Raw genomic sequence first — 16,660 nt, forward strand, 5'->3', positions numbered from 1 at the left:
TTTTTTTTTTTTTTTCTTCTTCTTCAGTCTTTCACCCTGAAACCAACGGTCAAATTGAACATTTAAACCAGTCTCTGAAACAGTATTTGAGGTGTTGCGTCTCCGACAACCAACATCTTTGGGTGAAACATTTGTCGTTGGCTGAATTCGCCATTAATTAATCAAGTGAACTCTTCTACTGATATGTCTCCCTTTTCTAATCTTGGATTTCATCAGCGATTTAGCTCATTTTTGCCATCTTCCTGAGATTCCTGAAGCTGATTTTGGTAGTTAAAGAACTGGGACCAGGTTCAAACGAACCTGAAAAAAAGCCCAGGAGGTTCAAAAGATTAATTCTGACAAAAGGCGCTCTAAAGGGGTGGATTTTGGGTTGGGAGATAAGGTGTGGTTATCCACCAAGAATTTGTGTCTTAAGATACCTTCGGGTAAATTTGCACCTCGATTTATTGGCCCTTATGAGATTATTGACATCATTAACCCTGTGTCTTTTAAGTTACTGTTACCTGACTCCTTTCATATTCATAATGTTTTTCACAAAGCTCTACTCAAAGTATGTGTCGCTCGTTTCTCCTGCGCTGAAATCTCTGCCGCTAGTGGAGGTTGCAGGTCAACTAGAATACGAGGTTTCTAGAATCCTTGATATGAGAAAAGTAAGTAATTCTTTGCAATATCTAGTTCACTGGAAAGGTTTTGGTCCTGAAGAAAGGTCTTGGGTGCCAGCGAGTAAAATGCATGCTATGAGGTTGGTGAGGAGATTCCATTTGGCTCACCTGTAAAAACCTATGCCAGTGATTATGGGTAATGTGACCCATCAATTACTCCTATTAAAACAGGTAGCGTGCTGGCCACAGGTTGCCTGTGATTGGTCTTATCACCTCACTAGCGTTCTCTGCATGTGTGACCTTGTTTGTTTGACTTCAGCTTGTATTTGACCTTGACCTGGTGTTATCCCTTGTACTGACGATCTCTTGGCTCCTGACCTCGGCTTGTATTGACTTTGACTTTGATTTTGTATTAACCCTTTGTGCCTCTGTTACCTCATAGCTCTTGACCTCGGATTCCAGTTGTTCCTGTTGTGGTACTTTCCCAGCCTGGGAAACTTTGCGCTTCTTTTTGTTCTGTCTTTGTCTTTTGTTTTCTTCCCTCGTTATTTTCTTCCTTTAGGCCCCTGCATGTACGTAAGCTAGGGACTGCCGCCCAGTTGTACCCCGTCAGTTAGGAAGGACCGCGCAAGTAGGTAGGGATAGAGAAGTGGATGGAGTTTAGGACTGCACTTATCCCTACCTTTTCGTGACACTGCGGTAGTTTATGCTGTCAATGAGCGAAAATGTCTATTCTGACTGATTAAAATTGAATAGGTGGTAAGTTGTCGCAATTACTGTAGATTGTAACCAGTATCACTAGAGAAGTGGTCTGTATGTTTTACTCTATAGATCGAGTATGGACAGGATAGAGACAGTGTAATATGTAAACTTTAGTGTTTATGGCGTGTTTGGTACACCTTATTTGGTGCTGTGATCTGGACACAGGTAAATGTCTGGGTCATGGCATCAATAAAATTACCAAATTTGGTACAGAGGGATGATTAGATGAGTAAGTGATCATCTTCTCGCTCCTTTTCTGGAAAACAAAATATAAATATATACCTCCTTTTCTCCTCCTGACATCACAGCCTGCTGAAAGGTGGGGGGCGCTGCTTTATCCTGGCATATCTCGGGCTGTATATTAGCTAGAGCTATAACATCTCGGCTCTCTGTTTTACAACAAAACCAGGATCGCAACACTAGTTGTAAAAGATCGTGGGTTACAGCCCTTAGAAGTTGGGTTGGATGTAAGAGCTTTAGGTACATGCAGCTTTCATTGGGATCAGATTCTAAGGGCTCTAACTTGCAATGTATCGCCAGTAGTGTTGTAATCCTTTTGTTTTAAAGCTGACTTTGTCAGCCTTTAAAAAAGATTTGGCTTGCATCTCTAAGTGATGGACAGCCTGAGATTAACCCATATGAGATACGTAGTTGATAATGACGTACTACCCTGCGAAAGACGTACAAGATACTTCCTTCCTTGGCAGGGAAAGAGTTGGGCCTCTTTCACACGGGCGTCTTATTTTTGGCCCAGATAAGAGGCGGGTGCGTTGCGGGGAAATGCGCGATTTTTCCGCGCGAGTGCAAAACATTGTATTGCGTTTTGCACTCGCGTGAAAAAAATCGCGCATGTTTGGTACCCAAACCCGAACTTCTTCGCAGAAGTTCAGATTTGGGATCAGTGTTCTGTAGATTGTATTATTTTCCCTTATAGCATGGTTATAAGGGAAAATAATAGCATTCTGAATACAGAATGCATAGTAAAACAGTGCTGGAGGGGTTAAAAAATAAATAAAAATAATTTAACTCACCTTAGTCCACTTGATCGCGAAGCCCGGCATCTCCTTCTGTCTCCTTTGTTGAATAGGACCTGTGGTGAGCATTAAATACAGGTAAAGGACCTTTGACGTCACTCCGGTCATCACATGGTACGTCACATGATCTTTTACCATGGTATTTAATGCTCGCCACAGGTCCTATTCAACAAAGGAGACAGAAGGAGATGCCGGGCTTCGCGATCAAGTGGACTAAGGGCTCTTTTACACTTGCGTTCTTTTGTTCCGGCATAGAGTTCCGTCGTCGGGGCTCTATGCCGGAAGAATCCTGATCAGGATTATCCCCATGCATTCTGAATGGAGAGAAATCCGTTCAGGATGCATCAGGATGTCTTCAGTTCAGGACTGGAACGTTTTTTGGCCGGATAAAATACCGCAGCATGCTGCGCTTTTTGGTCCGGTCAAAAATCCTGAACCCATTGAAAGGCATTAATCCGGATCCGTCCTTAAGCTAAACGTCGTTTCGGCGCATTGCCAGATCCAACGTTTAGCTTTTTCTGAATGGTTACCATGGCTGCCAGGACGCTAAAGTCCTGGAAGCCATGGTAAAGTGTAGTGGGGAGCGGGGAAGCAGTATACTTACCGTCCGTGTGGCTCCCGGGGCGCTCCAGAGTGACGTCAGGGCGCCCCAAGCGCATGGATCACGTGATCGCATGGACACATCATCCATGCGCATGGGGCGCTCTGACGTCATTCTGGAGCGCCCCCAGGAGCTGCTCGGACGGCAAGTATACTGCTCCCCCACTCCCCACTACTACTATGGCAACCAGGACTTTAATAGCGTCCTGGCTGCCATAGTAACACTGAACGCATTTTGAAGACTGATCCGTCTTCAAATGCTTTCAGTTCACTTGCGTTTTTCCGGATCCGGCGTGTGTATTCCGGCAAATGGAGTACACGACTGATCCGGACAACGCAAGTGTGAAAGAGGCCTTAGGTGAGTTAAATTTATTTATTTTTTTAACCCCCTCCAGTGCTGTTTTACTATGCATTCTGTATTCAGAATGCTATTATTTTCCCTTTATAACCATGTTACAAGGGAAAATAATAATGCTCGGGTCTCCATCCCGATCGTCTCCTAGCAACCGTGCGTGAAAATCGCATCGCATCTGCACCTGCTTGCGGATCGCACAATATAGAGCATGCTGCGATTTTCACTCAACGCACAAGTGATGCATGAAAATTACCGCTCATGTGCACAGCCCCATAGAAATGAATGGGTCCGGATTCAGTGCGGGTGCAATGCGTTCAACTCGCGCATCGCATCCGCACGGAATACTCGCCGCTGTGAAAGGGGCCTTAGGGGGTTATTTAATATTCTGAAATACGCTCACAGCAGGTCTAAAATTGTGGGAGGGAAGTGGACGGGCCAGCAGGCCCATCTCATTCATCATTTTCTATGCCTGTTTTAGGCGTAGAAAATGGATTAAATGTAAGACAGCTTGGAAGTTGTCTTACATTTAGAACTGGCGCTGGATGTGCCAAAGTTATGGAGAGGCCTGCGCCTCTTAATAACTTCGGAGGAACTACCGCCAGCTGTGAGCCTTTATTAAGACCGGAGTCTAAAACGCTGTTGTTTAATAAGTGTGCCCCTTAATCTTTACTTAAACCCTTAATGACCGCCAATACATAAAGGTGCTGCATTGGTCTCCTGTGCTCTCCTTTCTCATATGAAAGCTTGGCTCCTGCTATAAAGGCCTGGACTGTCAGAATTGCTGTTTTGGCCCGTTTAATGCCTTAGATGCCACAGTCAATAGCGATATCAAAGTGGTTACAGAAGGAGCGAACTCCCTCTGTCTCCATCAGCACTCCACGAATGAGATTGTGGGATGTCTGTGCATGGCAGACTGGAACATAGTGAAGGCCCCAAACCTGCCTGCAGTGTATCCTAGCAGGCTGCGCCTCTGTGGCACAGCCTGCTGGTAGGTGTCAGTATAGCACTGACCTACCATGGCTGTGCCTGTCTGGTATTTGTAGAGGGAACATTGACCAGTTTTCTGTATGTCCAGGAAATTTTGGAACCAGTCCTACTGCCTTTTTTGACCTGGGGAAACGGTTCCAAGAAGATGGCACCCTCCCGCACACTGCCTATACTACACAATCTGCTCTTCAGGGTATCCAGCTCAATCGCCACATCTCTCTCCCATCGGAAAGGTCTTTCACCAGATAGATCTCCATGCACAGCAGTCAACAACCACCTTAGCTGAACGATGGGTGCAACTTGAAATGGCCGAGATACCACAAGAGGATATCCAAAGTCTGTGTGACTAATACCATGCCAGAGGGGCACCCTTCTTCTTTTCTCTTACATCATCATCTGCCAACTTTGCGATAATGTGTAGAGAGGCACGGATGTGGCATGTGAGCTGCTGCAGCCAGTGGCTGTCTTCAACAGTGTCCCCAATCAGCACGTCACACTTGGGGACAATGTTGTTGCTGAGGCCAGTCATTGGCTGCAGCAACACATGTGACTCCGTCCATACCCTAGTTGAAAGTGAACAGGCCTGGGACTGGAAGATTGGAGAATAGAGCCAGAACGGAGAGGCAGGGAGCAAGTGAGTATATAAATATTTTTATTTTATTTTTCTTCTCATTAGGTACCACGTGCTGTGGGGCTAATTATAAAGTGTCATGATATTGGAAAACCATTTTGTGTTATTATTTTTCTTCAGATATAAATGCTGATGGGAGTGTTAAAGGGGTTGTCTCAGTTCAGCGAATAGCATTTATCATGTAGAGTAAGTTAATACAAGGCATTTACTAATGTATTGTGATTGTCCATATTGCTTCCTCTGTTGGCTGAATTGATTTTTACATCACATTATACACGGTTCGTCTCCATGGATACGACCACCCTGTAATCCAGTAGTGATGGCCATGCTTGCACACCATAGGAAAAAGCACTATCCTAAGTGCACTCCCAAGTGCAACGCTTTTTCCTATGGTGTGAAAGCACGACTACCACTGCTGGATTACAGTGTGATCATGACCATGGAAACGAGCAGTGTATAATGTGATGGAAAAGTGAATCCAGCCAGCAAAGGAAGCAATATGGACAGTCACAATACATTAGTAAGAGCCTTGTATTAACTTTCTCTACATGATAAATGCCACTTGCTGAACTGAGACAACCCCTTTTAAGTTAATGTTTTGTCGCACTGATTAATGGATGTGTAGGAATATAGCTGTCTAAATGTTCTTTGATTTCTAATTTCAGGTATGCCTCTCTCTTCAAAGGCTGTCTCACTTTGTACACAGGTCGGGGAGGTGATCTGCAGAAGATTGGAGAGTAAGGAATGTTACTTACATGTGGATTTCATGGAACGCTGTCAGGAAGCCGTATTGAAATTCTCAGCACATTTTAACGGACACTTCCATCAACATCTTTTTATCACTTATTAACAGCCTGAATGTGAAAATTGTACATAACTTGGGTTGACTGTTTTCTGAATATAATTTTTTATTTTTTTAAGTCACTCCATGTATTCTCCTTCCTGTCCTGGCTCTTTAACTTCCTCTCTGATTGGACTATTAGTACGTCCAATCGTCTCACTTAATTTTGTTGACTGCTACCGAAAAAAATATTTTATAGTTAATTTTCAATGGCATACTACTGCCAAAATGAAAAAAATAAATAAAAAATACCAAAAATTCAAAATAAATAGTTTTCTATTAATAGAGTTAAAAAATGCCCCATTCTGATGCAAATTTCACTTTTAAAGGTGTGCTTTGTTAAAGTTTGTGTTTTTGTGGGTTGACTCGTTGACTTATTGATACCATTGTAAGGTACATACGGCTTTTTGGTCACTTTTTTTTTTATTTCATATTGGGGAGGAGAACAAAGTGACCCAAAAATGTTAAATTTTATTTTTTCCCTGATTTACAGTGTCTATTAGATGGGATAAATACTTTTATAATGTAATAGCCATTTTTGGACGTGGGGACACCAGTTATGTTTCTTTTAATTGTTTATTTTTATATGCAAAAGGGGATGATTTGAATGTTTAAATGGGTATTTCCATCTTGGACATTGATGGTATATCCCAGCAATAAGCCATCAATGTCCCACCTCTGGGACCTGCTCCTGTCTCCAGAATCTCCTGAAGCGAAGAGAGAGCAGCCTCTCTAGATATGCCATTAGTGTCCCAAATTGGAATACCCCATTAGTGTGTGTGTTGTGTGTTGTGTGTGGTTTTTATTTTAAATTTTTTTCTTACTTTAATTTTTAGTCCCCAAGGGGACTTGAACCTGCAATCATTCGATCCCTTATACCATAGACTGTAATAGTATATTATTGTAGTCTATGGGAAATTTCTTCACTGCCTGTTAAACCTTGCATGAGGCAGGGTTTAACAGGCATTTTACTGTGGCAGTCCTGGCAGCCTTCACAAAGCCCCAGATCGCAGCCCCTCAATATTATTGTGGGGGGATGTAATCTGAGGGCAGAGGAAACCTTCTTCCTCAACATTTACCGCAGCACCAGAGAGGTTAAATTACCGGGATTGGAATCGTGGACCATAATTTTGCGAATATTAAACTACAACATGCCCAATCCTTGTTTTCCCTGACAAAAGACACCGAAGGACATTTTCTTATGGCACACTGTTGGATTTTGAGACTATTTTGCCTTTTCATTAAATATACATTCATTTATGTTTTCTCAGATTTTGCATGGTTTATTCTGAACTGCCTAACTTTAGTGAACCAAACCCTGAATATGTCTCGCAACAATCCCAAAGCAAACAGGTAAGTGGGTTTTATGTTCCTCCAAGGTAATCTCGCTACTAATTCAATTGTTATAGTTGTCTTTTGAATTATTTAAGGCACCGGTTGAGAGCGGATCAGGAGCAACGAATCACAACTCCTCCAACACCACTCCTCCTCCAGGTAACGAAAAAATATTTTCTGCATTAGAACTCATTTGCATGGATGTATCTTATAAATGTGTACATTAATATATTTTATGTCTGTATGAGCCCTATATACGGAGGTCAGATTATTCAGTTTCTGGTGCGCCTGGGCATCCATATATCAGTTGTGTCTGACCACCACTTTTTTATTTATTATTATTCTTTTAGTGTATGTACACTGTAGTGCACCAGTCCAGCCTCCATAGCCTGACAGCGCCAGACAGAAAAACGCTGCTTGCAGGGTCTATCTTTCTGGCACTGTTTTACATCCAGGATCAAGACAGGATTGGTTAAAAACCATGGGGCCAGTTCTGGAATTTTTGTACAATGCCAGAGGGAAAATGAACTGGATTGCAAAATGTATGTGAAGGGGCTTTTTTTCCTGTAGGACTGCAGATTTGTGTTGTGTGCGGAGATAGTCACTACCTTGCATCTTGTACTAGAGGGGCATGCAGGTAGCTGTAGAGGCCATATCAGTTAGAGGGGGGCAGAATCATGAGAGAGAAACCTTGGAAGCATTAAAACAAAGTTGCAGCACCGCGTTGGGCAAGATGATGAAAATGATGAGTACTTCTGAGCTGTGGTGGCATCAACTAGGGAGCAGTCAGACAGATTGTATGAGCTTTTAGAGGAGGAAAATAAGAATTTTTTATTTAATTTTTTTTCATCAGGCTTCAGATCAGATCCACATTGCTCGTCAAACCTCAGATTAGACCTTAGATCGGACCCCAAATTAAGTCCCCATTCCTCATCAGACCCCCCATCAAACCTCAGATAAGACATTAAAGGGCTTCTGTCACCCCACTAAAGTGTTTTTTTTTTTTTTTTTTGGGCTAGTGAAATTAGTTATATTGCGATATATGACAATATAATTGTGTTACTTACTTTGATCCAGCAGTTTCTGCAAAAAACGAAGTTTTAATATATGTAAATTCGGTTTCTACCAGCAAGTAGGGCGGCTACTTGCTGGTAGCTGCTGCAGAAATCCGCCCCCTCGTCGTGTTGACTGACAGGGCCAGCCGGGATCTCCTCCTCCGGCCAGCCCTGTCGGCATTTCAAAAATCGTGCGCCTGTGTTGATTCGGCGCAGGCGCTCTGAGATGAGGAGGCTCGTCTCCTCAGAACTCCCTCAGTGCGCCTGCGCCGATGACATCACCGAAATAGAAGACGTCATCGGCGCAGGCGCACTGAGGGAGCCGCCCTACTTGCTGGTAGAGACCGAATTTACATATTATAAAACTTCGTTTTTTGCAGAAACTGCTGGATCAAAGTAACACAATTATATTGTCATATATCGCAATATAACTAATTTCACTAGCCCCCCAAAAAAAATCACTTTAGTGGGGTGACAGAAGCTCTTTAAAATAAATTAAATTAACTTATCTCTTCTGCTCAGGAGAACACAAGTAGCACTGTATTCATCACTCAACGGTCCTAATGTGTACTACTGAGCGCTTCCATAATGGAAGCGCTCATTAGTATTCGCATTAGAAGATGTCCTGCCATTTATTTATTTTTTCCCCCACAGCCAAACCAAATATCCATCCACAAACAGCTTTTTTGAGTTATTTTCCCCTAATCGGTACAGAGTAGGATGCTGGCTGAATAAGAGGCCTTGGGTGCAGCTAAGGGGGTCACTAGCTCTTCTTTAGAGACCAGCTGTGTACGGAGACTTACTGGTGGTGCTCTATGGTACGTGGTCACAAGGTGGCGCTAGAGAGCTGGTTCTCTTTCCCTGTGATATAGCTCTTTGCATTTTCCCATAGAGCATTGCCACTAAATCTCCATAGACGGGTCGTCTCCTACATATTTAAAAATGCCTGGATGAATTAGCACTTATTACTTCTCTTAAAGAGTATTTGTCTCAGATTTTTGGGGTGTAATCAGTATTACTGGATGACTTATTCCCGCGTGGAGAATTCGGTGATTATTATCTTTTACTTTCTAATGTCTCTTTGAGCAATTATTCTGTAACTTTTTTAATTTGAAGAGAATTAGGTCTCATGCACACAGTTGTATCCGTTTTGCTGATTCAAGAAAATACGGATGCGGTCCTGGTGCCGTCTGCATTTTTGTTTGCAGACCCATTGTTTTGTGTTTGCAGACCCATTGTTTTGTGTACGTGGTCTGTTCTGCAAAAAGATAGACTTGCAGATGCGAAAAGTACACCGATAAATCATACAGTCCGCAAAATGCGCATCCATTGAAGTCGATAGGTTAGCAAAAAATGCGGCTGCAACACGGACTGCATCTGTTTTGCAAATCCGTAATTTGCAGACTGCAAAACGGATACAGATGTATGCATCCTTGATATCCTTGTATAACATGTCCCCAGACATGAAAGTCTTATTGATGGAGGCAGCAGTCCCTTTAATCCCAGGAAGTTGTTGTATAAGGCTACTTTCACGCTAGCGGCACGGACCTCCGGCAGGCTGTTCCGTCGGGTGATCAGCCTGTCGGATCCGTCCTGCCGCTAGTGAACGTGTGCCCCCGGACTGCCGCTCCGTCCCCATTGACTATAATGGGGGCGGAGACACGACGAGAGGCAGCTGGAATAAAACCTACGATATGTCCGACTCTTATTCCGGCATCCTCTCTCCATGCGCTGCCGTTCCTCCGCCGGAACTCTGCCCCGCCCCCATTATAGTCAACGGGGACGGAGCGGCAGTCTGGGGGCACACGTTCACTAGCGGCAGGACAGATCCGACAGGCTGTTCACCCGACGGAACAGCCTGCCAGAGGTCTGTGCTGCTAGTGTGAAAGTAGCCTAAATCTTTTAATTAAGAGGGTAGCTATGTCATGAATTTGATATTTCTCTACCCTAAAACCTCTTTTTTTTTTTTTTAGTTAGAAAATAATTTATGAATGATTGCCCTCATGTATGTTAATTTTAATTCTAGCTTCAGAGCTACCAAACGGTAACGGAAACAACAACCAAGTTGGCGCCGTCCACCAGCCTCCAGCAACTCCTCACCAGTCGAGTGGACGAATTACACGCAGCCAGCCCAACCACTTGCTCCCTGGAGCTCCAAACTCAGTCAGTAATGGCAAAGAGACACGGCGGACTGGGAAAAGATAGCGGACCTAATTCTTAGAAATGGTGACCAAAAACTGGCTTATATTCTTCCCATCTTACACTCTGCTCCTAGTGTAAATCTGGAGAGAAGCCACATTTGTGTTTTACTCATCACTCGCCAGCAGAGGGCAGGATCTGGATGATGTTTTAATGACTCCTCCTAGTGCGTTATATAACATGTCTGTAAGGAAGTGTTCTTACAATGTGAAAGATAAGTATCTCTATATAGTATTATAACCTGTGCAAGCAAAGCCCTAGGAAGTAGGGCTCGAGATGTGCACACTTGGCCCATGGTTTTAACATCAGGTCATTCATTTTATCATGAGACACTGGGCTTGGAATGGAAGTTGATGACACAAGTGGATGTATTCAAGGCATGTATAAACTTCCTTTATTCTGGCATCTGCTATTTTATGGTAGCCTTTTTTTTGTTTTATCCTATGTAACCTTTTTTTCACTGGGTTGCAATTCTGCTTCTTTTATCTCTCTCTTTTATTCCTTTTAATTCTCCTTGGGGGGAGATTTATCAAAAGTGTTGTAAAGTAGAACTGACTTAGTTGCCCATTGCAATCAATCAGATTCCTCCTTTCATTTTCCAAATGAGCTCAGAAAAATTAAATGTGGACTCTGATTGGTTGCTTTGGGCAAGTAAGCCAGTTTTGATAATTGATAATAGTTTTACTAATTTGACAGCAGTTGCTGGATTAAAGGAACTTTACTGTAATGGCAGTATATGTCAGACATGGAGACTACGAATTGTGTTTTGAACAGTAGTATTTTTTAATCTGTCTTTTAAATGTGATTCACATTTACCACATGTTATCAGGTTACTCCTACAAACGTTTGTCATGAAAATGTCCTTTTGGTATACTAATTCTCAAAGGAAATATGTACGGTAATATAGAAAACTTGTCTGTGCAATTGCGCAATATGTGGGCACGGGCCGTGTGCTCCCCGCATCACGGATGCTGTGGTGCAGAACGGAGGCAAGGAACCCCATAGAAGCACTATGGAGTGCTTTCCTGGTGTTTCTGTGCATGCCTTGGCACCGCAAAAAATAGAACATGTTACGTTTTATTTTTTTGCAGTGCGGACAGATCACGGATCCATTCAGGTGGAATAGGTCTCGATCCGTCCCTGTCGCTGCATTGACGTTGCCCGTGCATGAGGCCTTAATTGTGTTTTAATTTTGCTGTGATCATAATGTCAATTTTTCACCCCGTAAATAAACTCGTATCCAGGAGGACAGAAAGCTGGCTAATATCACTTATTGGATGGCTGCCCAATAAGTCAATGTCTTGCCCACTGAATAGGACTTGGAAGAAAAAAGACCCATCCACAGACAGCTATTGTGCCACGTTTCAGTGCAGAGTAGGGTACTGGTTTGGCATGTCAGGGGGCATTTCCTTTCCTGCATCTTTCGCTCACTGGGGTGTGTCCTTTCTCAGTGTGTCCTTTTTTCTACAGCTCCTTACCTGTAAGAGCTCATGCACACCTTTCAGACGCCGGTCTTAATAAAGCCCCATAGCTGGTGGAGGATCCGCCAAAGTTATGAAGAGGCACAGGCCTCTTCATAAGGGTCCATTCACACATCCGTAGTGTATTGCGGATCCGCAATGCACCCGGCCGACACCCTCATAGAACTGCCTATTGTCCGCAATTGCAGACAAGGATAGAACATAGATAGATAGATAGATAGATAGATTTCTATCTATCTATCTCTATGTATAATTTTTTTTTTTTGTGTGCTGTACGCATCTTTTCCGGCCCCATAGAGAATGAATGGGTCCGGATTAATTCAGCAACGTTGCGGAACGGATCTGGACCCATTCTACGGACGTGTGAATGGACCCTTACTTCGGCACATCCAGCGCCAGTTCTAAATGTAAGCCAGCTCTCTTGCTAAATGATGGCCCATCTCCTTCCACACCCGCAATTTTAGACCTAACCGATGCGCCATCTGCGCCTCAAATATGCCTAATTTAGGCATACTTCAGATTAATAAATGAACCCCCAATATCTTAAAACTAGAGCATTTTTGTAACAAAGTAAATTACAATAGTAAGGTTCCGTTCACATCTGCATTGGAGGCTCCATTCTGGGCCTCCGTCACAGAGTTTGTCAAAAATAGCGGAGATAAAAGTCCTGCATGCAGGATATTTATATATATATATATATATATATATATATATATATATATATATATATATATATATATATATATATATATATATATATTATATATAATATATTTATTTTTATTTATTTTTTCTCCTCTAAAATTAGTTCTCCCAAACGGAAATCTGACGGATCCCATTTCAGTTTTGTGCTGAATCTGGCACTGCCGTTATTTTTCATCCTTCTGCTCCTATAACGGAACAGAAATAATAGTGGTGATGTAAAAACGGCCTTAGTAGTTAAACTTTAGTTGCAGATTTTTTCCTTGAAATTTAAAGCTCATTCTCTGTGTCCTTATTTACTGACTGCAGTAAGCCATTTTTATCAAACAATTCAGGCTGCTTTGAAGGGGTTTTCCATCTTCGGAGGTCTTTTAAGGCAGACCCTTTTCCCCCAGTGGTGAAATCTGTGGAGGGAAGCATATTTATCTGCTGCTCCAGTTTGATGGCCGCTATAGCCAATTACTGACTACAGTGGGGACCGTTCCCCCTTGCGTCATGTGAACCATTGACATGATGCAAGGGGGGGTGCGTCACTGCTGTGGACATCAAACCGCATGTTGACATGTGGTGGAGTAGTAAACAAGCCAGTGGTGGAGAGTAGGTAAGTATGCCCCTGAATATGGAAAACCTCTTTAATCAAACTTTTAAAACTAATTCTAAAAAAAAATATACATAGTGCCAATCATGTGTTAGCTGTAATATACTTTAGTGCCCCAAATTTGATGAAGTGAATGCCTCCTAGGTCCTGGCATTAACCGAATCAAATGGCAACAAACTTTGTATAGTGCAGTGCAAATGTCTTTCCTACAACACTATTCTGATCCTACTTGACCTAGAACCGAGTGATCCCAAAGTGTAAGTATAAAACCAACCATTTTTCTCTAACTCTCACACTAAGACAGTCACACGACCGTATTAATTTTGTTCTTTTTTTATTTATTTTTTTATGCTTTGTGGGGCTGCTGAATGGACATAAGGATGAGGACAGCACACCGTGCTGTCCGCATCTTTTTCAGTCTCATTGAAATTAATGGTTCTGCATCCGAGCCGCAGCAAAAATACTTATGTGAATGCGCGCAAATATAGAAGTTCTCTGTCCTAAACAGAAAACCATTTTATTCATCACATCAACAGAAGGTTCGCTATGTATTTTTTTTATTTATTTTTTTCAGATACTTTTATGAAATGTATTCGTTGGCAAAGCCATGTACTGACGCTCTCCATACTTTGTTGAACTGCTGGCATCTTTTGACCATCAGAGAAGCTGAAGGCCCTTCGGGGGGGGGGGGGGGGTGGGGGGGGGGGGGGTGCGCGCGCGCGCGCAACAAGTTGCCTTTTTGTATCATAAAGTACATGTGAATGTGGTAAATCCTGACAACCCCATTGTGTCACATGCACTGTGTAACAAATTGTTATATATGCTGTGTTGCATCAATCCTACTGTGAATACAACGTTGCTTTCATATGTGATCATTTTTTGTGTCTTACATATGAGTATGTCATCTGTATGCTTGGCTTCAATTCTAATGGAACTTTCAGTTTCTTTCAACATTTAATTATTTTACAGCCAATGAATAGGTTAATTGGTTAATAAAATAGCTGTGTTTTTATTTTTCTGCAGGTCTATAGTGGTTGGTTGATACTAAAGGGGGTCATCCAGGGCTCAATCACTGATGGACTGTACTTGGATGATTATGCCTGGTACTGCAGCTCAGTCTCACTTGAATATGACTGAACTACAGTATCAGACGGGATCGCCCATACGGACAAGACTAGATGGGAGCATCTATGGCAGTGCGATTCATCTTTTGGCGTAATTTTTCTCATGTCAGTACTTATCATGTATCTCCCAGCATAGCCAATAGCCTGGCTACTATCACACAGTTTTGGGGACAACCTTTCAGAGCACAATGCAGTACAGGAAGTGTGACGTAGAAAGAGGATAGTGGAACCCATTGTGTCTGAAAAGGTTTTAAAAGAATTTTCATATCCTTTAGGCCAGGGATGCTCAACCTGTGGCCCTCCAGATGTTGTAAAACTCCCACCATGCCCTGCTGTAGGCGAATAGCTGTAAGCTGTCTGGGAATGCTGGGAGTTGTAGTTTTGCAACAGCTGGAGGGCTGCAGGTTGGGCATTCCTGCTTTAGACCATCTCCACAGCACTGAATCTTTGCTGAGTCTGCACACGGCGTAAAGAAGTTGAGTTTATTAGACAATTTTCCCACTATTATAAATTGTATTTTATTTTGCTTAATGCCAATATTTCTATGTAACTGAGGCAGGCTTGAGGTTTCATATATAAAAGTTGGTAAAATATAACCCACTTACCTCTTTCTTTTCTTTTAACAATCTTTTTTACAGAACACTTTGCATAAATAAAATAGCATCATAAAAAAGAGGTAGCTTTTAAGAGGTAGGGGAAGCTATGGAGGTAGCTACCGAGAGCAGCACAAATACATAGCACCTTTTGGAAGCAGAGATTTAGGAGTAAAATAATAGGTAATAACAGCATAAGGGTCCATTCACACGTCCGTTGTTTCTTTCCTGATCTGTTCCGTTTTTTGCGGAACAGATCTGGACCCATTCATTTTCAATGAGTCCTGAAAAAAAACAGACATTGTGCTGTCCGATTTTTTTCAGGACCCATTGAAAATGAATGGGTCCAGATCTGGTCCAGATCTGTTCCGCAAAAAACGGAACAGATCAGGAAAGAAACAACGGACGTGTGAATGGACCCTTAGAAGAAAAAAAATTATAAAAAAAAAGGGACATGAGTATGGCTCTGTAAGTTTAAACTTTTGCAGGGTAAAAGTTGTAGGTGGGCATAAATGATACCCATAATAAATTTTGCAAAATATGTGTAGCTATAAGAATGTTTGTAAGTGGTTAATCAAAAGTCTAATGTAGATCCCCCCCCCCCCCCCCCCCCCCCCCCAAAGTGGACGGAGGGCTTCTTTCAGGCATGTGCAATCAGGCTGGAATATAAGAAGGGTTCCCATGGTTGCCCACACCACGGGGCCTCCACCAAAATCAGCCCAGCCTCCTTATTATCTCAACCTCAGTGGGCTAATAGTGATACTGGTGAGCTGCACTCTTCCTTGACTGCAGGGATGGTAATCTGCAAACATGCTGCCTGCCCTGCATTACCAGTTAGTGGGTAGAAGCATAAAGGACCTGCTGTGACATCAAGGTCACACGGCCATAAGTGCACAGGTCCTTTTAAAAAGTGTTCTTCTACAGTGAGAGACTGGAAAACCACTGCAGAGGAGGTCAGAGAGAAGTGTGACTGGCAGCAATGATCCTCTACCTCTCCCCCACTGGTGGTGGCATTCCCTCCACCGACAGCAGCTTTCCTTCATCGCTCCCTCCTTGGCAGCAGCATTCATCTAATTTCACCAATGACTGAATGAGCCCTAATGCTGCTGAAAGTGGAAAAATATTGCAGACAGCCATGACTGTTTTGCAGTCCACAAATTGCAGATCCGCATAACACTGATACCAGTCCGTGTGTGTTCCTTTTGCGGACAAGAACAGGACATGCTCTATATTGTTTGTGGGGCCGCGGCTGGCATGAGCTGCTGTCATAACAGTGCCTTTCAACATGCCTGCTTGCACCAAGTCCAAAGACTGAACACCTTAGATCTGAATGAAAGGACGTTATAGGAAGGTACAGGAAATGAATAATAATGATTGCCCATTGGTTACACCACCAAACACTTACAGTCAATTAAAAACTAAAGTTGTTACTACAGGTGGGGGACAGAGTTATGCCATGCACCTCCGGGGTATGACACCAATGCATCAACAATTTTAGCTGGTTTTCTTTGTAGGTTACACAAGATGAACTAGTGAAAGCACTCAGCCATATCGCGCTCCAAAGATCTAGTGGAATTTCCCTATTTAGCCACTTTTCCCTCTTTCTCATATACAAATGTCCTCCTCCTATTAGATAGCTCTTGGAAGAGAGCAGATCATATATGTCAGAAATAAGACCTTTAGCTGATGGACCTCTTAGAAATATTTTCTTAAATGGGGCAAGGGGGGTTATTGGTCTAAAGACAGTGACCAAGTGGCAGT

The 16,660-nt window shown here is 42.7% G+C and overlaps 1 protein-coding gene across 2 annotated transcripts in view; it reads left to right on the top strand.

Moving 5' to 3' along the window:
* Nucleotides 1-12,003, top strand: part of NABP2 (nucleic acid binding protein 2) — a 40,226-nt gene extending 28,223 nt beyond the window's left edge. For both annotated transcript variants that reach the window (XM_044286184.1, XM_044286183.1), the window contains exons 4-7: nt 5,637-5,708; nt 7,084-7,165; nt 7,243-7,306; nt 10,229-12,003. In XM_044286184.1, coding sequence (XP_044142119.1) covers nt 5,637-5,708; nt 7,084-7,165; nt 7,243-7,306; nt 10,229-10,407 — 397 coding nt within the window. In that variant the 3' untranslated portion in view covers nt 10,408-12,003. The remainder of the gene's footprint in view (nt 1-5,636; nt 5,709-7,083; nt 7,166-7,242; nt 7,307-10,228) is intronic.
* The last annotated feature ends 4,657 nt before the right edge of the window (nt 12,004-16,660 follow it).

This window comes from Bufo gargarizans, chromosome 3 (genome assembly GCF_014858855.1).
Source record: "Bufo gargarizans isolate SCDJY-AF-19 chromosome 3, ASM1485885v1, whole genome shotgun sequence".
Lineage (NCBI taxonomy): Eukaryota > Metazoa > Chordata > Amphibia > Anura > Bufonidae > Bufo > Bufo gargarizans.